General features: G+C 44.8%; 1 protein-coding gene across 1 annotated transcript in view; it reads left to right on the forward strand.

Moving 5' to 3' along the window:
* COL21A1 (collagen type XXI alpha 1 chain) overlaps positions 1-21572 on the forward strand; it is a 4597064-nt gene that overhangs the window by 2362305 nt on the left and 2213187 nt on the right. Inside the window, exon 15 of the mRNA XM_044063368.1 lies at positions 9457-9510. Within this exon, the coding sequence (XP_043919303.1) occupies positions 9457-9510 (54 nt within the window). The remainder of the gene's footprint in view (positions 1-9456; positions 9511-21572) is intronic.

The following is a 21572-nucleotide window of genomic DNA, read 5'->3' on the forward strand; positions in this document are numbered from 1 at the left end:
TCGGCTCCAGCCCAGTTGGCTCTGGAGCCGATCTCCCATCCTACTACTTTCATTCCTCCTCCGACAGCCTTGGCGCCGTTGGAGTCGGTGTTGGTGGATCCGGTGGAGGTTATCGAGTCGGTTCCGACTCTAACTTCAACCCCGTCCCTCGGGTCGGGGTTCGGTACATGGACCTCCTCTGTCGGCCCCGGGGGGGGATGCTTTGGATCCGATCCTTTCGGTTCCGAGCCTCCCTCTAGGTGCGTCGGCTGCGGGGGCTCCGGTTACTGTTGTGGCCTCGGGGGCTGGACCTTCCCAGGATTCTGGGGGTCCGGCCTTCGATGCCATGAGAAGTGCATTAGCCAAATCCTCTGTGGCCACTTCGACCTTTCCACCACCACCTTCCCTGGGCATGGAGACTGGCGCTTCTGGAATCCCCCTGTCTCGTGACAGCGGAGCCCCTGGGCCTGAGGTTACCCCCATTGGGGGTTCCCTTCTTCCTGGAGGTTCCTCCGACACTCTTTCGGAGGAACCGCCCAGGAAGAGACAGTGTAAGAGGAAACACGTCGACTCCCCTGATGAGTCCCTCACATCGGATACCGACCTCGATGATGCGGGGGGGTCCCCAAAGTCGTCCTCGGAAGATGTCTCCTTTGCGGACATTCTGGAAATCCTTAAACAACGAGGCGACTGGCAGTCCAAACCCCCTTCTGCTGAGGAGTCGGTTTTCCTCAAGGCCTTCGGGGCTCAGCCCTCCGCCTCCTGGGTGTCTCCGCCCTTCGATGAGCTTCTGGATTTGATCTCTCGAAGGGCGTGGGAACACCCGGATTCTGTGGAACTGGTGCCAGCTCGTCCCAATAAGTTTCTCTCGGCACCCCCGGACAAGGATTTTTTATCTAAAGGTGTGGCTGTAGATGCTATGGTGGTGGCATCTGCCACCCAACAAGATGTGGCAGAGGCTTCGACGTCCATCCATCCCCCTAATAAAGAGTCTAGGAGCATGGATCGGTACGGCAAGCGTACCCTTTCTTCAGCGACCTTTACATTAAGGTCTCTGAATTATCTGGCACACTTCACCAGACTACAGAGGGATCTGATCAAGGAGCTGTCGGATGCCCTCTTGGGTAACTTACCTGAACAGTTAACCCAGACGGTTAACTCTCAGTTGGCTACCCTATCCTCATTATCTAACTCGTCCATGAGGCTCATTTCCTATGTGGCCGAAGGAGCGAGTAGAGCGGCTGGGACAGGTGTTGCTCTACGGAGACAAGCCTGGCTATGCCTGTGTCATTTTGCAGAGGCCTTTAAGTCTTCCTTTGCTGACGCCCCCTTTGATGGGTCCTCATTGTTTGGACCCAAGGTAAAGGACACTTTGACTCGCTGCGAACAGGAGGGTAAGACTTTGGCTGCCGTAGGAGCCCGCTTTTCCACTCCCCTCAGGCCTTATCCCAAGGCCCGAAGGGGAGGGAAAATGTGGTTCCGTAAGTCTCAGAAGCCTTACTCGTCACAGCAGAGCGATCCCCCTTCTAGAGGCAGAGGAGGGGGAAATTTTTCAGGGAGACGCCGTCCCAGAGGCGGCGGAGGCCCCCGCAACACTGGAGACCGCGAGTCCTTTCGTGGCTCCTCCTCCTTCCAGCATCCCTGAAGGAGTACCCGACTGTGCAGCTCCGGAGCCAGTCGGGGGTCGTTTCTCGAAGCACCTAAAGGCCTGGGAAGATATTACTCAGGACCAATGGGTGCTTCGAATCATTGCCGGAGGTTACTCCATCCCCTTTGTTCAACCTCCCCCACCAGTCCAAAGAATCCCGGACCCACCACCCAGTCAACAGGATCATGCAGCCAACGAAGTATCAAAGCTGCTTCAAAAAGGGGTCATCCAACCTGTCCCCGCAGACCAGGCCGGATTAGGGACTTACTCAAGATTCTTTTTGGTGCCAAAAAAGACCGGGGACTTGAGACCCATTTTGGATCTCAGCAAACTAAACCGATTTGTAAAAAAGTCCAAATTCCGGATGGTCACTTTACAATCCATTCTCCCGCTTTTGGAGAAAGGTGTTTGGATGTGCTCCATAGACCTCAAAGACGCCTACTATCACATTCTGATAGATCAGGCGTCGAGGAGACACTTACGCTTCAGCCTAGGAGACAGTCATTTTCAGTTCCGAGCACTGCCCTTTGGTCTCACCACAGCCCCCAGGGTGTTTACCAAATGTTTGGCAGTCATGACTGCTCACTTGAGAAGTCTAGGATTCCAGGTGTTTCCATACCTAGACGACTGGCTCCTAACTGCCGCCTCCAGGCATCTACTCTTGGAAAATTTAGCAGCCACTATCGCACTGGGCAAATCCTTAGGAATCACCTTCAATTGGTCAAAATCTGTATTGCAACCATCTCAGCGTATTCTGTTTATCGGTGCAGAAATAGATTCAAGGCAGATGCGAGTCTATCTCCCTACAGAAAGGATCGTGACGCTTCAGTCTCAGGTCCGGGCTCTAATCCTCAGACGTCGTGCTCCAGCAAGAATGGTCCTACAACTGTTGGGCTCCATGGCAGCCACCATTCTTCTGGTCCCCTTGGCAAGGTTGCACATGAGGATACTTCAGTGGCTCCTCTCAGTCCAGTGGTCTTATCAGGACCTTCCCCTCAGTCACCGCATACTGATCACGGACACGTGCAAACAGGATCTTCGTTGGTGGCTTCTATCCCCCAATCTGAATCAAGGGCGACCCTTCGTTCCCCCACTCCCCTCTGCCACGCTGACTACGGACGCCTCCCAAACAGGGGGGGGGGGTCATTATCTGGACAGGTCGGTCCAAGGCACGTGGCACCCCGACGAGAGTCTTCTTCATATCAATATCCTGGAGATGAGGGCGGTGCTTTTAGCGTTGCAAGCGCTGCACGATCACCTCCCCCAGGGTACAATTGCCATTCAATCCGACAGCATGTCGGTAGTCTGGTACCTAAACAAGCAAGGAGGAACCAGGTCCTATCCCCTTTGCAGAGAGGCCATGAGAGTATGGGATTGGGCGATTGCTACCAAGCGTTTCCTAATGGCAACGCACATTCCGGGGAAATCCAACGTGATAGTCAACAGACTGAGCAGAACTATTCTCTCCCCTCACGAGTGGTCCTTGAACAACAGAGTGATAACACAGATTTTCACAAGATGGGGAGTCCCCTGTTGCGATCTCTTCGCAAGCCCCCTCAATGCGAAATGTCACCACTTCTTCACTCTGGCCCCAGTTCCGGGGGAGACTCCCAAGGACGCTCTAGTCCACGCTTGGCCCTCCGGTCTGCTATATGCCTTTCCACCGGTTCCCCTTCTCCCCAAGGTGATTCAGAAGGCGATTCGCTTGAGAAGCAAAATGATATTAATCGCCCCATACTGGCCTCGGCAAATCTGTTTCCCCTTTCTTCACAGGTATGCATTGGAGGGTCCTTGGTTCCTGGACCAAGTTCCGGACCTTTTGACTCATCAGTCAGGACAACTCCATCAGTCCCTCCATTCATTGAAGTTGACAGCCTGGCTACTCCTCTTCCAACCATAATTAGGAGCCACTCTTTGGCCCCTGAAGTCATGCACATCTTGTCTTCGGCCCACAAGACTTCTACAAAGAAGATATATAGCAGTAAATGGAAGAGGTTTGCTATTTGGGCCCAACTCCGAGGATTAGACCCAATGACAGCCTCGGTATCAGAAGTACTGAAGTTTTTAGCCTCCCTGTTCCAGCAAGGTTGCTCAGTATCTACCATCAAAGTACAATTGGCGGCTATTTCTAATTTTCATGAAAGTGTGCAACCTCCCTTAATGAGCAACAAGCTCTGTAAAGCCTTTATTAAAGGAGCTTGGCTTCTCGACCCCCACTGCAACCTGCACCTCCGTGGGATCTGAACGTGGTATTAGGTGCTTTAACCTCATCCCCTTTGAGCCGGCAGCAACCTGTGATCTGAAATTCCTTTCTTGGAAAACTGCCCTTCTAATTGCTATTACTTCAGCCAGACGGGTTTCAGAGCTTCAGGCTCTATGTGTTAAACCACCATACTTGGTATTCCACAAGGATAGAGTATCTCTTAGGCCAAACCCATCTTTTATACCAAAGGTTTGTTCTAATTTCTGTCTACAACAGTCACTGGAGCTACCGGTCTTCTTTCCCAAATATTCGAATAGAGCTGAATATACTTTTCACTGCTTAGATGTGCACAGGCAATTACGCTTCTATTTGAATAGGACACACAAAGCACGGAAATCAGATCAACTGTTTGTGTCCTTTTCGGATAATAGATTAGGCAAAGCCGTCACTAAAGTCACTATTGCCAAGTGGATCAGGGACTGCATCACTCACGTTTATCTCATCTCAAACAAGGAGCTCATAGCTCCGGTTAAAGCTCATTCTACTAGGGCTATGGCCACTTCGGCAGCTTTTCATTCCAAGCTCTCTATTGGCGACATTTGTGCGGCTGCCACGTGGACATCTTCACACACCTTTGTTTCTCCCTACAAATTAGATGTGGCATCCAGGGGTCGAGCTTCCTTCGGTTCCACAGTTCTCAGGAGTGTTTTCCAGTGAGCCACCCGGGAATTAGGTGCTAGGGACGCTGTCCCATCTGTAGAGAATGTAGGCGAGATAAGATCACATTACATCTTTTAGTTATGTACTTACCATAACTTTAGATGTATGGGATCCATCTCGCCTACATTCCTAATAACCCACCCTCCATCCCCCTGCCTTGTAGACCAGGACAGACCGGACGATCCGAAATTGATCTTCTTTCCTCTCTTGAAAGACCTGAGTATGTTATGACAATGGTATGTCTCTGTGAACATGAGTGCGAACAAACAAGATCTGGGGAAGTAGTAGTGGTGCATCCTGGGATATGAGGTAACTCAGCCAATAAGAGACTGCGTTCTATTGTATAACGGCCGAGTCGGTGCCGAGGATCGGCTCCGAACCCATCTGTAGAGAATGTAGGCGAGATGGATCCCATACATCTAAAGTTATGGTAAGTACATAACTAAAAGTTTTCTCTCCTTAGGTTTCTAATTCAGATTTTGAGCAGAGGGTTTCTTCTGATAGTCCCTTGGAATGATTTTCTTTTTTTGAAATGATACCCAGAATGATTCAGTTGTTTTTGTGGGAACATAGTGATCTCCCACTATCTTTAAAGAAATGTGGTTTATTTCAGATGGAATTTCCTGAACCTACACCAGTTCCTCCTGTTCTAGTATTGGAGGATGTGTTTATTGCTGCCTGTAACTTGCTGATACGCAGCCTCATGCCCCCTGAAAAAAAAAAATTGTTATAAAGTTTCTCAGTCTTGTATGTTTTTGTTTTCTAACCCTAGATCAGACCCAGCAATGATTTCTTTGGCAAAACCACCTGCTGCTATTCATCTGGTAAAAGCGAATCCCTCCCCCTCTGACAGAGATAGCAAAGCCATTGAAAGATTTGAGAAAAATTGTATTCTTCTGCAACAATTATTTTTAGAATTCTTTATTGACAAGCTCACATGTAAAAGTTTATGCTTTCTTCTTATCAGAATATGAGGAACGTTATGGCTTGTTTTCTGTCATCTGAGGAAAAAAATCATCTTTTTGTAATTTCATTGCTTCTTTGTCTCACTTGACTAAGCATTCCTTGGAAGGTGCGTATAATTCAGTTTTTGCCACTTCTAGAGCTGTTGCTGCAGGACCTGTTATGAAGTGGTTTACTTGGCTGCATGCACAGAATTGTGCTGAGAATGCTAAAGTTGAAATTTTTAATTTTGATATATATATATATATATATATATATATATAGATATAGATAGATAGATATACAGGTTATATTTGGGCCATCTGCTGCAGAAGTCATTAAAAACTCTGAGGAAGAGGGACGTTGATTCTGGAACATGCTCATATTTTTCAGCCTTCCTTCTCCAAATTTGTCGAGAGTTTTACAGCTACCTGTACAACATTTTAGAAAAAAGCAAAATAAGCAGATATAGCAAGCTGCTCATAAGTAGACTTAAAAGCACTGGCAAGGGGGCTACAAAAAGAAAGGAGACACCCCTAGAAACAAGGAGATCCTAACAAATTTAAATGACTATCTTTTGAATTCCTCATCCCAACCCCACCCTGGCAAGCCACTATTTCTTCTGAAAAAATCTGTCCCTCCATTTGTCTGATTGGCAACAGATAGTCTCATATGAATGGGTTCTTAGAGTTATTCATCAGTGATATGTGTGGCAGTGTGAATAGCTCCCTCCTTCAGGGAATCCCGCATCATCCACCCGATCAAGCTTCTTTTTTCCCCTTCTGTCATTCAGAATCTGATAACCTGGGGAAGGGTGATAAAAGCAGTCCCTTCTTCTTGAAAGAAAGTTTTTATTCAAAAATGTTTCTGGTGCCAAGAAAGAAGCCTTGTGGAAACCAACACAAGATCTTTTCTTTCTAAACTAGCTTATGAAAGTTCTAAAGCTCAAGATGTTATCCCTTCATAACCTATTAACCCTCATTCCCTATTTACATTTTTCTAGTGACCTTGTATATAAAAGTGTGCCAGGAATCTCTCACCTAAGTGAGAGAGATCACCTACACAGACTGGACTTTCAGGAGAACATCTAAAAGTCTTGCTTGACTCCTTCTCACGGGATTGTTTTTTGGGGTATCTCATACATACCTCAGTTCAAAGGGCCTTTGTTCCACAGGAAAAAAGTATAGCTGTATCTAGATCTTCTCCTGAGTTTTTCCACTAAAACCAAGGCCTCAACAAGGGAATTTCTCAGGATATTAGATTTCATGGCATCCATGATTCTCATTATTCCTTTAGCCAGACTCCACTTGGAAAAATTCAGTCGTACCTAAAATCAGTATGGTCCCTGCATCAACATCCCCTGATGTTCCAGATTCCTGTTTTGGCATTTATGAAAAGGGAACTTCTTGGTGGAGAGACCAATTTTATCTGAATCTAGGTCACCCATCTTCCCTTCCAACTCCAGCACAGTTTGTAACTCTGGACTCCTTGGACTTTGCTTAGGGAATAGTGTTTTTGGGAGTAAATTTGCAGGGTCTTTGGAACAAAACATACAGACCAAAACACATGAATGTAAAACAGATGTTGGCACTAATAAATACTCTCCACTTTCTCGATCATGTATGGGACACAGGACCATTACAAGTGGTTACAGAGAGTACCACAGTAATGTGGTACACAAACAAATGGGAGGAACCAGATCTTTCCATTTAGGCAGATTATCTGTGATAGCTTGGGATATAGCTTTTCATCACAATCTAACTCTACAGGCCTCTTACATCCCACCAGAGTAAAATTTTGTGGCAGAGAAATTGAGCAGGGTAAGGACAGACCCTCATGAATGACATCTGAATTGCAGTGTCTTTCAGGAATTGATCCATCTGAGGAAAAACACCTCAAAAAGATCTATTTCCCTCCATTCACAACAATCAATTAGTAAAATTCTGCTTCATGACTGCATGCTAGAATGCCTGTAAAGCATATGCATTTACTTTTCCTCAAGCAGGAATGTTCTGGTATGCTTTTCTACCCTTTCCACTGATATCCAGAGTCTTTTTGATGATTCCGAAGGACTTTCCAATGATCATTGTATTGATGACTCCCTTTTGGCTGAGACAACAATGTCTCTCCCTTCTTTTTGAAATGACCAAAGGCAGTTACCACAGTCTTTCTCACAAACTGGACCTACTCACACATGACAGGGTGTTTGAGACATCTCAACTCAAAACAACTTCAGCTATCTGCCTGGGTGTAGAGTCTTAGTACCTTTTAGGCACCTATTTTCTGAGGATGTGCAACAAGTATTAAAGGAGGCAAGAAAACCTGCAAATAGTAACTTGTATATGAGCAAATGGATAATATTTGCTAGCTGGTCCCAAGATAAGAATCAGGAGCCTTGTAAGATAGCATTTTGTTAGTGCTACAATATTTGTGTGAAATAGTATGCACTAACTTTTCCTACTGTAGTGTCAAGGTTAATTTGTCTGCCATTTCATCTTTTCTGCACATGGACCCTTCTCTTTCAATTGATTCCCATGACAACATGGTTTTGAAAGGGGTGCTAAAAACCAAGCCTCCTGTAAAACAGGTGGCTGCTATTTGAGATCTTAGCTTTACATTAGAAAAAAATCATCTCTGCTCCGTTTGAACTATCTCATCATGCTGATTTGAGGTTCTTAACATGGAAAACAGTTTAGCTAATGTCTGCAAGAAATGTGTCTATAAGCTGTTATTGGTGGGTCAACCTTATCTTATTTTCCACAAAGATAGGGTTTCCTTAAGAACTAATCCTTCCTTTATGCTTAAAGGGGTACCCAGGTTTTCTTTGAGTGAAGCTATCTCTGTCTTCTCTCTAGATCCTAGAAACAATAGAGAAATGATCCTTAAGGCCCACAAACAAGTCAGATATTATCTTGACAGAATTAAATCTTCAAATACTTTGACCAGCTATTCTTCTCTTATTAAGGTAAAAGAAAGGGGGAAACCTGTGTCAACGCAGCCCATCTACAGATGTTTTTTTCTCATGCTATTACATTTTGTTGTACTGAACACAATAAGGTATTTTGTGGCAGGGTCAAGGTTTACTCTACCAGGGCCATGGCTTTGTTGTGGTTTTTCAGAAATGGTTGGATTCTAGAAGTAATTTAAATGCATCAACTTGGTCTTCTGTACATTGCAACTACAAACTGGATTCCTTCTCCAGGTGAAGGGAAGGCTTTGCCATGACCATTCTCCAAGGGCTTCTGGACCCTCATCATTCCATCTTCCAGTCAGCATAGGAAATGGCAGCCTACCCATATTGCTAAGGCTACTGCAACAGTGATCAAATGATAAGCATAGTACTATTATGCTAGTAAACTTACCATAACCGTAGATGTTTGAATGATCACTGCTCTGTTAGATGCTCCATCCCTCCACCCCACCCCACCCCACCCCATTTTTGAATGTTTTTGTTCCCAGAGTGATGACTTTGATTTTTTAGTTTCCTAGCATTGGCCTTTTCAGGGCTCTAACCTCCCTCTTAGTTGATACGAAAGTTCTGAAGGGCTTGGTACCCAAACTGCTATTTTTCTTTAATTCTGCTCAAGCTGATTAACAGCTTGGGTGAGTGGACGGTGCCCTTAAGCTTTGAAAGCTGGCTGTTATTTCCTTAGCAGGATATAACTCAGCTAATGTACTGCAGCAGTGATCATTTGAACATCTTCTGTTATGGGAAATTTACTTGTACAGCTTTACTTTCAAAATCTGAAAATGCAGATATTAGGAAATGTACAAAGCAAGTTGCTTAATAATAAACGTTCTAAAAAGAAAAAAGCGTGACACTTTATTATCAACATATCCTAAAAATAAATTGCCATTGCATAATGTTTGCTACCTCATGGAGGTTTTGTACATTTAACTTCACTTTATTTTATTTATTTAAAACAGTGCAAACTTTAATTTATCATATGCTTACTTTGCAAAGGGTATAAAAGGTGAAAAAGGATCCATGGGATTTCCGGGACCACAAGGACCTCCAGTGAGTTTTTGAATTTCTTTAATGATACGTACGTGAGCTGCTTCTTAACGCAATTGACTTCAGTATGTTTAGTATTTTGTAAAGGCTTCATAATAACATAATATTAAAATCTGTAATAACACACCCAAGTCCACATAATAGATCATTTTACTTTATTCATATAAAGAGTGGAAGCCAATTGTTTTAAACCTCATGAATGTAAAACAAAATCACCCTTTGCCTTATGGGGTAGTCATTGCAAAATGAGTCAGTCTGTGAAAGCACAAGCATATTACTAATTAAATTGTTTGTAATAAACATAGATACTGTTATGATATAGTTAAAGTTGAGTCCAAGGTTCATTTCCTAACTTCAGGACACTATATAGTTTTACATGTTCCTCCTGTGTTAGCATGGACTTTTCTTGAGTGCTCTGGTCTTCTCCCCCTTCTAAAAAGAAGTTGGTTGTTATTTACTGTAAACTGTCTTCATGTTTTTCATTTATCCATGTTTTTTGTGGCCTAGGACGTGACTGAAAAATATCTGAAATTTAACAATCTATTTGCTTAGAGAATAACGAATTAAAAGAGCTTAAACTCTTAAAGTTTAAATTAGATCTGTAGCAGTACCCATAATAGACTGGCATCCTATTGTGGATTAGTTTCCTGCCTTTTAGCATTTTACCCACAGGGATAGGCTCAAGCTCCCCCCTCATGACTATGAACTGGATAAAGTGAGTAATTGGAGAATGAATGAACAGTTTTTGCACCTTCCTCTTTTCTTCCTTTCTATTTTACTTCCTGTTTAATAAACTGATTTGATATTTACTGTAGCTGACTAACTTGTCAGTCTACCCAAAACTATCTGCAGGTGGAGTCACAAATAATAGTGCTGAATGAGGACAAGAGGCTAGGGATATGAAGTCATCTACAGTCTTGAACAGCAGCGATCCAAATCTGCTAGTGTGTTTACCTATAGATGCATTAAAGAAACAGCAAATGGAACAGCAGGAGCTGCATAAAGCTTGACACAAGGGAGAGAATTAATGCAACCTCATTGCACAGACCTTGTGAAATGACACATGCACAGTGCACCTAAATACATGAAACAAAACAGAATATACATAGGGCAACCCGTCTGACTGCTCAGTTTATTAGATAGCTGCACACATTTTTGGAGATGTTTGCATGTTCAGAAACAACATAAATTAACAAAATGTAAGAGGCAGCCAGTTTGACTACAACAAAACATCAAAGCAAAGTAACAGACCTGGAGTGCCACACTAAGATAATATCTAAATAACTACACAGACTACACTGTGTACACACTGGACACAAAGGCTGCAAATTGTGTTTTTTGCTATTTGGTACTATGCAGTGGCAGATGCAAAATGGGTAACATACTTACTTTTGGGGCTGTAAGATTGGAAGACTGTGAGCTTTATTCCTACACATGCAGCTTGGATTAATTTCCTATTGCAGGCACTGCACTGCAGCATAATGGAGATGCTGCATTTCTGAGTGTGCCATTCTTCGGATGAGATGTTAGAATTGAGGACCTGTCATGATGGCAGTGTAGGTGGATGTGAAAGATCCTATGGCACTTGTGACAATCCACCACTGCACCAGTAATGAAGGAGCCTCAATCCTCACTACTAGCAACAGTGGGGGATATTCACTGGCAGGATGACAGATAATGCACACAGTATTTCCAGATGCGGTTCTCTGCATCAAATGCAATTTCCCTTAAGAGCACACAGAGACCACAGTCAGTCCAAGGCTGGTTCCTCTACCTTTCCTCAGATCCCCAGTAAGACTCCCGACTGGCACAGCTGTAGTGTTGAGATCTCAGCTGAGTGACCATGCCAAGACCTCCAGCATCCTGTCTGTCCAACCAGTCCTGCCGAAGTAGCTGACACACACACTTTGTGAGGTTTGACTTGTACATACATACACCTGGGAAAGGCTGGCACAGATTTACTAGCTATGCCCCCTTCTGCCTAGACTATAAGGTAGTTAGCAATGCCACCGGTCACTCCTTATCAGCTACTTTAGGGCCCTTAACAAAGAGTGTCCGATTTTACTGTGCAATATTAATATTAATACAAATGGTAGTTTGACCAAGAGCAGGTCTATTAGGAGTGGCCAACACACTGTCACAAAATAAATATGTAAGTACTCTCAAAACCTAAATAATACTACAAAGATCAGCTACAGTGAAAGTTTTAAATATATTTAATAATAAATAATAAAAGAATGAGAAATACTAAGTATATATTCACCGTGACATCAGAGTTCAAAACATAGGAAATATTTAAAATAACATTGCAGGACAGGCTCAGATAAATAAATAAAAGAGTATATCTAAACTAAGCTTTGCAATATTCCTGACTGTATTTAAGAAAGTTGCTATTCCCTAGTTAACTTGCTTAATTAGAGCAAGGCAGATGATGTTAATGGTTCTTCTTCTTCTTGTCAGGTCCAAGACAGAATGCAGAATGCTCTGTCTCACTCTAAGAGACTTCTCAAAAATAATATCTAAAATATTACTGATGGGATAGCTTGCAGAATGACATAATTTCTGGTCATCTGACTTCTAGTTCCCAGGCAAAACCCCCATTGCTGACAGTATTTAATACCTACCCATAAAAATACACATACAAGGGCTTTTGCCCAGATCTTTGGCAGGTGCTGGAAGTCATAAAACAATTGCATACCTTATGCTTCCAGAGTAGTGATTAGTTCAACCCAAAAACAATACAGAACGCTTCCTAGTTCAGACTTTGTGTCTCTGGCTACATTGAAACCTGTAAGATGGCATCTTTATGGTCTAGCCTATAAAGTGATTTAATTTCAGATATTTTTCCTAAAGTTTGCTGGACTGAGGTTAACCCTCCAGTTTCCTCTGTTAAAACATATACATTTAAACTGTTACAATAGTGCATGTACGTTTCTGTTCTCTTCCAGTAGTGCACACTGTGCATACATTTTAAACACAAGCACTTTACAAATACCTTTTCAACACAAATATCTGTACAAAGCAGTTTGATATACATGACATACAATTCTAATACATTTGTAACCCAAACATATTTTATAAATTGTTTGATATTCACAAATGGCATATAATTATTTACAAAATTCCAGCTAGCTGTGCTGACCAGCACTTACTGAAATGAGTACAGGAGTATGTTCATCAAACTGATCACCGCTGCAGTAGCCTTAGCTACATGGGTTATATCCTGCCAGGGATGTAACAGTAAGTTTTATATCCTTGGCAGGATATAACCCAGGTACCGTAGGCTACTGTGGCAGTGATCATTCAAACATTGACTGTTATGGTAAGTTTACTTAACACCGTTGTACTTTCTCCAGTGCCCCAACCATATTTTCCTTGGTCAGTTTGAATACCATCTTTGGGCTCTCTTGAAAAGATGCCAGTGGCTTAGTTAGATTAACTTGGTAAATAAAGCTTAAATTAGTAAAAAAAAAAATACATGCATACATAAATGTAGCAGTGACAGTGTCAAGTGACATAAATAAATGTCAACTGTGGGACAATACAGACAAACTGATACCAAGATACAACAGAGTTGTAGAGAAAACAAAGCAACAGTTACAGGAGGTGCCCTATTGAAATGTCATCACTTCAAATGCCAAGTGCTGATGTGTCAAAAAAGATCAAAACTACAGGAGAAGAGTGAGTGTCAAACATCACTCTTCTTCTTTAAACTTCTTTTTTTTTTTTTTTTTTGCAGGGCAGCAGACCACTTACACATTTGTAGAAAAAGGTACAGTCTGAGAATTGGTAATCTTAGACTTAATATATGTCTGTTGCTTTTTTGGCCATTCAGTCTCCATTTTTTGGGACTCACCGTAGTCCCACCATTTCAAATGGTTACAATTACATGAATATCATGACACATGATATACTTGTTTGTAATGTTAATGCAGCAATAGTATATGTGAAGGCTGCCAGCCTAGCTAGATAGAATTTTGTAGATAATTCTGTCATTTGTATGTATTAATATAAGCCACAGGCTTGTTCTCTTAAATGTAAGAAAATTGTGTCAAATGTTGAATGTCAGAAATGTAACAACAGTGCACTCTGCTGGAAGAAAGCTGATAAGTCAAGCATTGTATGACTTTGATCTCAAACTCGGAGCCCTGATGTCTGGATCAGCAGATTCTTTCTATTGTATTGAGACCAGAGTTAATTGCTAGATTTTACATATATAATGTCTTTAATTGCTGTGGTATCCTGACCAGGTGCAAGATCAAAGATATGTTAAAGTCTGAGTTTCTGTTAGCCTGGGAACCAGAGAAAAATGATGTAATCTAAAATGAGTCAGCAGTGATGTATTATCAATTTAAAAGACTGTCTCAGAGAAAGAGAGAGAGACCATTTTGGATTTTGTCTAAAGCTGACAGCAACTCACCAGTACTCTGCTTTTGCTCTCTATGTACGTTCATTTAGAACTTTGATTGCTCTTAGTTAGATAGGAAAATAGTAAGTTTAGTCTATCTGTTTTCTATATTTATGTCAGAACTATTCTACAGTATTATTTTAAGCCTTTTCCTGTGATGTCTGAATTCCTGACTGTCACTGTGTAGTAAGAAGTACTGTATTGTGTTTTTATTATTTATTATTAAATATTTTTAAACCTTTCAACTGTGGCTGTTTTGTGTAGAGATAATTTAAGCCCTAGAGTACATTGCATGTATATAGTGATACTGTACAAAGCCACTACAATAGTCTTGCTGCTCAGTCACACTTACTATTTGGATAATAATATTTCACAGTAATAATTGGACATCCTTTGGGAAAGGCCTTATTGGTAGCTGGTAAATAGGGGTTCTGGTGGCAGTGGATTACTACCTTATAGCCTGGATAGAAGGGGCACACCTAGTGAACCTGTGCCAGCCTTCCCCAGGAGTGTCTGTGTGGTTGTATATAAATCATATCTCAAAGTGTGTGTGTGTGTGTGTGTGTGTGTGTGTGTGTGTGTGTGTGTGTGTGTGTGTGTGTCAGCTACTTGGGCAGGGACACAAAGAACTGGTTGGACAGAGGGAGTGCTGGGAGGACTTGGCTTGGGACCCTGGCTAAGGACTCCACTCTATAGCTGTGCCAGTGGGGAGTCTTATTGGGGATTTGGAGAGAGAGGGAGAAACCAGCCCCAGACTGACTGTGATCTCTGTGTGCTCTTAAGGGAAATTGTACTTTACTGTGTGTGTATTTGTTATCCTTCTCAATGTGGATGCCCGCCAGTGGTGTTAGTGGTGAGGATTGAGGCTCCTTGATTACTGGGTCAGTGCATGGGCGTTACAGTATATAAAATGTAATGAAACCTGTTTGGAAGGCTTGCTGCCTCAAAACAGGTAGTAGTTCATCCACAAACACATGATCACTACAAACCGCTGCAGCACATATGAAATGCTTATAAAATCTCAAATTCCCTACACATCATTGAATGTAAACTTAATCCGGTTCCATCTGAATAAATTTATCTCCTCAGTTTTGAACTCCCTGTCACTGTAAATCACATAAATGGTGTGGTTTCTATGTGTTCATTGGCAGTGATTTTTCTTTTCTTTGTTTTTTTTTAACTGATTTCTCTTTTCTCTGTGGTTGTGGGTAGTGTGAACATGAAGTATGTATAAGTTTTGGAGGTGGGGAATTTCACCCTATATAGAGTACTGGTGTACTTTGGAGGGGCTTGCCCCCTGCAAAAATACCTGTGATGATAGCTGGTACTGCCAGCCATGCCAGGGTGAAGTAGGGCAGTGGATGTATGACTTGTGCCAGCACAGCTTGTTGGAATTTTGTAAATAATTATATGTCCTTCCTTTGTATATCAAGCTGATTTGTACAGATGCTTTTGCTGAAAATGCATTTGTGAGCTTTGCTTGTGTTAATTGTATTAAAATGTATCAACAGTGTACCCTGTTGAAATGAAGAGAAATGTACATGTATTATACTATCCAAATTAAATGTATTTGTTTTAATAGAGGATACTTGCACAGCAATGGTTAACCAGATGGCTTATTTTAAGACAAATTAGGGAAATGTAAATGAGCTGTTAAATCATTTAACAGGAAACACCATCATTCTGAGTAGGCCAAGCGATGGTAGGTCTGGACACAGAGATTATCTGTTAACTTTTGTAAAAAAAAGGGAAGAAGTGTTTTAAATGTTTCTGGCTCTAAGGCATTGCCATAGAAGCTCTAAATGGGTATTGTAGCAATCTGCTAAAGTCCTGTCTCAAACTTCAAAAGGAGATATTGTGGGAACCTAGAGTTAAGTGACCAAATGAGGTCATTCTATAAGTCGTCTTGGATATTATATTTTACAGGGAGTAATCTCAGAGGATAGAGTATTCTGTTTGGGAGCCTGACTAGAAAAAGAAGTTATGTACTCACCATAACGTTCCATCTGAGTAGGTACTTCATTTGTCTGCAACCTGTGGATATCGGATCCGACCTCGGATCCGAGCCGGCAGCTTTACTAGCTAAAAGATCTGAGCTCCTAGCTCCTCCCCTTTACCCATAATCCCCTGCTGCATGATGCCTTTCCTCAGATCGAGTTTGCTTAATCCAATAACTAATACCCTCGACAGAGGACCAAATAAAGCCTAACCTCATGAAACAATCTCAATCATGATCAGGAATCACAATAATGGTTAGGGGGCATGGAGGGGGGGTCAGTTGCAGACAAATGAAGTACCTACTCAGATGGAACGTTATGGTGAGTATATAACTTCTTTATCTGAAGTAGTTACTTCATTTGTTCTGCAACCTGTGGGACAGAGTCCCCAGCTACCTAAAAAACCTTGGGCGGCCTTTAAGGAAGGATATTCCGAAGCACCGCGGACCCAAAGGAAGCCCTACTCCTGGATATCATATCCAATTTATAATGAGAAATGAATGTATGGGAAGAGGACCAAGTAGCTGCTGAACATATGTCATCCAGAGGAACCCTGGACGAGAAGGCTGCTGATGTGGCTATGGATCGGGTTGAGTGGGCATGGACTCCGATAGGAGCAGGTTTACCTGAGGATACATACGCATGAATGATGCACTGTGAAATCCAATTTGCTAAGGTAACTTTGGAAATAGCTCTACCCATGGCAGATTTGGCAAAGGACACAAACAACTGATCAGCCTTGCGAGTATCCTTCGTCCTGTGCAAGTAAAAACGTAGTTGTCTATGTACATCCAACTTGTGTAACTTGTATTCCCCTTTGTTCTGAAAGTTGGGAAAGAACACTGGTAAATGAATTGACTGATTAATATTTGACTCTGAAGCCACCTTTGGTAAGAAGGAAGGGTTAGTCCTGAGAGACACTCTATCCTTATGCAAAACTAGATAAGGGGGTTTCATGCAAAGGGCTTGAAGTTCCAAAACCCTCCTGGCTGAAGTAATAGCAACTAGAAAGGCTGTTTTCCATGATAAGAACTTTAAAGGAACTGAGGCGGCAGGCTCAAAAGGGGGGCTTATCAATGCTTGCAAAACTAGAGTTAAGTCCCATGGTGGGACCGCAGTCTTAACTGGTGGTTTCAATAGAGAAATGCCTTTCAAGAAGCTTTTGCACATCTTTGCAGACGCTAAAGATCCCAATCCATCCCCCACATGAAAATGGGAAATGGCTGCCAATTGTACTTTAACTGTAGATGTACTTACTCCTTGATGAAAAATGTGTGACAGAAATTCAAGAACCATCGGGATAGGAACGGAAAAGGGATCTAAGCCCTTGTCCTTAGCCCAGATAGAAAAACGCTTCCATTTACTACTGTAAGTTTTTCTGGTAGCAGGCTTGTGGGCTGCTACCAGAATGGCCTTTACTGGTGATGAGATGCTGGGAGTCCTTGCCATCAGTGGAACTGGATCAACCAAGCCGCGAGCTTGAGGTTTACCAGATTTGGAGGTTGCAATCCTGCAGGATTCGAAATCAGATCCAGAATGGGATCTAAGATCCATGGAGGAACTACACTGTGAGACCGCAGATATGGGAACCAGATCTGGCGAGGCCAGAATGGGGCTATGAGGATAATTCTGCTCCCCAACTGACGTACTTTCTGAATGAACTTCGTCATAAGAGGAAGGGGGGGATAAGCATAGAGGAGACCGGGTGGCCAAGCATGAACCAGAGCGTCTCTGGGGCTCTTCCCTGGTGGGGGAAGTATCACGAAAAACTCGCTGCACTTTGTGTTTGACGGAGAAGCAAAAAGATCGCGGCAAGGTAGACCCCATTTGAGGAAGATCTGTTTTGCAACTGATGGTTTGAGAGACCACTCGTATGGTGTGATGATCACACGACTCAGTTTGTCCGCCAGAATGTTGGATCGACCCGGAATGTGCATTGCTACCAGAAAGCGGTTGGTGGATATCGCCCACTCCCAAACTCTCATAGCCTCCCGACAAAGGGGATAAGATCTGGTTCCTCCCTGTTTGTTTATGAACCAAACTACTGCCATGTTGTCTGTTTGAACCGCAATAGTCCCTAGAGGAAGAAGGTCATGGAGAGCTTGCAACACCAGAAGCACCGCCCTCATCTCTAGGACATTGATATGCAAAGCGGTCTCTAAGGGGGTCCACATGCCTTGGACGGTTCTGCCCGAACAATGCCCCCCCCATTCGAGGCGAGAAGCATCTGTGGTCAACGTGGCTTGGGGCGGGGGCATTACGAAGGGTCTCCCTTCTCGCAGCTCCCTTGAGTGAAGCCACCAGAGGAGGGAGTCCCTGCAAGCCCTGCTTAGTGGAATAGGGGTGTTCAACGGATGTAGTAACAGAGACCACTGGACTTGGAGGGTCCATTGTAGAATCCTCATTCGTAGACGTGCGTGTAGACAAAGACTGATTGCCGCCACCATAGACCCTAGTGCTCTCAGGACTAACTCTGCCGAAGGAGCTGGGTTCAGAAGGAGGGCTAATACCTGATAAGACAAACTGTTCACCCTGTCTGGAGTTAGTAGGGCCTGAGAGATGCGAGTGTCCAATTTGGCTCCTATAAATTCCAGAACCTGCACAGGATGAAGAAAGGACCTTTGAAGGTTTACCGAGATGCCCAAACTCTGGGCAAGAGTTAGAGCATAATCCCTGGCAACACACAGTTGATGCCTGTTGGAGGCGGTGAGGAGCCACTCGTCCAGGTATGGAAAGACCTGAATGCCCTGGAGTCTCAGGTGGGCTGCAACCACTGCCATGACTTTGGTAAACACCCTGGGGGCTGAAGTGAGGCCGAACGGAAGAACCCTGAATTGATAATGACTGGCTCCCAGCTGGAAGCGGAGAAACCTCCTGGATCGTCTGTCCATCGAAATGTGGTAGTACGCATCCTTGAGGTCTATGGAGCACATCCAGTCGTTGGAGAATTGATTGAAGAGTGACCATCCGGAATTTCTCTTTGGGAATGAACAGGTTCAGGGAAGAGAGATCTAGAATCGGTCTTAAGTCCCCCGTCTTTTTTGGCACCAAAAAGAACCTGGAGTAATAACCCAATCCGAAATGGTCTGGGGGAACTCGCTGGATGGCTCTTTTTTCTAGCAGCTTCGAAATTTCTGAAGCTGCCACCTCCCTTTGATCAGGTGGGACATCGTGAAATAACCTCTGGATATGATTCGGAGCACCCATCGATCCATTGTGATGGACTCTCAATTTAGTAGGTGCTCCAACAAATGCCCCCCGACTGCCTCCAGAGTGGGACAGTCGGATAAGCCCTCAGGGCTGTTGCGCGGGTCTATCCGAGAACGGTTCTCTAGACCTGAAATTACGTGGCCCCCCTCTGTCTCTGGGCCAGCGTCCACCTTGTCCTCCTCTGCCTCTGAAGGACGAGGGGTCCGAAGCTGGACGGGATTGCTGAGACTTCTAGAACCACATCTTCTTTTGTCCCCTCTGATTCCTCAAAAAGGATCGTTGGGGATTAGAGAAGCGGACTCCGACGGCAGACAGCGTCTTCCTTTCATTCTCGCTTTGGACCAGCGTCTCGCGTACGGTCTTGCCAAAGAGCGAAGAACCATCAAAGGGAGCATTCGCAAAGGACGCCTTAAAGGGTTCTGCGAAATCGCAAAGGCGGAGCCAGGCATGATGCCGCAAGACGACCCCGGCTCTGCTAGCTCTAGCAGCTCCCTCCGTAGCATGGGAGAGTAGCCGCATAGACGTGTTCGAGATAGACTTCAGAGTGGCCATATGAGTCAAGAAAGTCTTCTTATCCTCGACCACCATGGACTCCGGGGGGGCTGCAGCGTATTCCTTTATTAGGTCTCTCTGTAGCCTGATAATGTGTGCCATGTAGTTCAGCGCCCTTACAGAGAAGGTGGCTGAAGCAAACATCGGCTTCCCAATGCGGTCCAATGCTCGAGATTCCTTATCCGGAGGGTGGACCGAGGAACTCTCCTGCGCGAGTTCCTTCTTCGTGGCAGCCGCCACCAACATGGCATCCACAGGTGACCCCTTAGACCAGGCCTGCCTATCAGAGGGAGGGCTAAGAATTTTGTCTGACCGTCTTGGAATTGGCTCCATGGTGTCGGGCTCCTTCCACGCCCTGGTAGTAATTAAGTCTACCAGGGGGTCAGCCGGAGGGGACACCCAGGAGGTAGATTGGCCTGCCTCAAATGCCTCCAGAAACACGGACTCGTCCGAGGAAGGTTTTTGGGCAGACCACCCCCCTCTAATTCGCAACATTTTCATGATGTCTCCAAAGGAGACATCCTCAGGGGGTGACCTTGGGGAACCTTCCCCTTCATCCAAATCCGTGTCTGTCGTGAGGGACTCAGGGGAGTCCAGGTGCCTCCTTTTACACTTCCGTTTGCGAGGAACCTCTTTGGTGGGACTATCCGAGGAGGGCTCACCCACGGGGTCCTGTTCCTCTAAGGGAACTAACTGGAGGGTTTGAGCAGGCTGTCCCAGTGGTCGGATGACGGAGGATAGACCCAAATGCAAAGGGGGAGCGGGAGGGTCCGACGCCCGGACCGGGGATCTGGAAGACCTCGACAGAACCCTCTCCACTACCTCAAAAGCCGAAGGCAAGCCACTTTTGCCAGGCTCCAAAAGCAGTCTCCTCGGCTCCGCAGCAGGGATCGGTGTCGGAGCCAAAGCGGCCGGATCCGAGAGGGAAGTGTGCTCCGACCTGAAGGGCGCCGAAGACACACCAACCCCAACGGATCCGACACTCGGCTCTCGGCCCCGAGAGCTAGGATCCGACATGCTCGAGGGTACAGTCGGCGTCGAAGCTATCGGAGCTGTCGGCGCCGACAAATCCCCCACTCCGAAAGGGCCTGGATCCGATGACTCCAAAACCCAAAAACGGGTTGGAGAAGGAGTGATCGGAGCAAAAAGGGGGACTGCACTCCCCCCCTGAGGCGGGGGAGGCAGGAGCACCCCCATCTGCATCTGAGTCTGCAGAAATTGACGCATCATCCGATCCATGTCCGCTTCGGTCAGGCTTCTCGTAGACCTAGAAGATGTCGTCGAGGCGGGCTGGGAGGGCTGCCTCGATGACCTCGAGGGAGACCGGTATTCGTCCTCCGGCTCCGACGAGAAACAAGGCAAACGGAGCTGAGAGGGAGAGGATCCGGAGGCCCTCGTGGAGGGACTACAGACTTTAGATGGCGGGGCTGAGGGATGAGTCTCAGCCCGCCTTTTATGACTCTTGTGCTTGTCCTTTTCTTTATGTCTCTTCTCCCTAGAAGAGGCAGATGATTCCCCTGAACCCTGCACAGCAGAGGGAGGTTGAGTCCCAGGCAGAGTGGGGGGACCTAAAGGTATAGGGGCTGCGGTAGCAGCCTGTGCCTTAGAGGGAGAGGAAGAAGAAGTGCCCTGTGGTAACAAGCCCGCCAGGGTCCACTTGTTCTTCCTATCCCTGATGGCCCGGGGGTTAAACGCTGCACATATCTGGCAGCTAGTGGAAAAGTGGGCCACCCCCAGACACGGGGAAAGCTTATGGCCACACTCAGTGCATTTAGAAAAGACGGCTTTGGGCCCTTCAGCCATCTAGTAACACACCAAGACACTATAGGGGAGAGACAGAACACAGTGACCAAAAAACTAAAAATTACCACAAAAAATTAAAACTAAGACTATAACTC

This window comes from Protopterus annectens, chromosome 2.part1, assembly GCF_019279795.1.
Source record: "Protopterus annectens isolate FY-2018-M chromosome 2.part1, PAN1.0, whole genome shotgun sequence".
Lineage (NCBI taxonomy): Eukaryota > Metazoa > Chordata > Ceratodontiformes > Protopteridae > Protopterus > Protopterus annectens.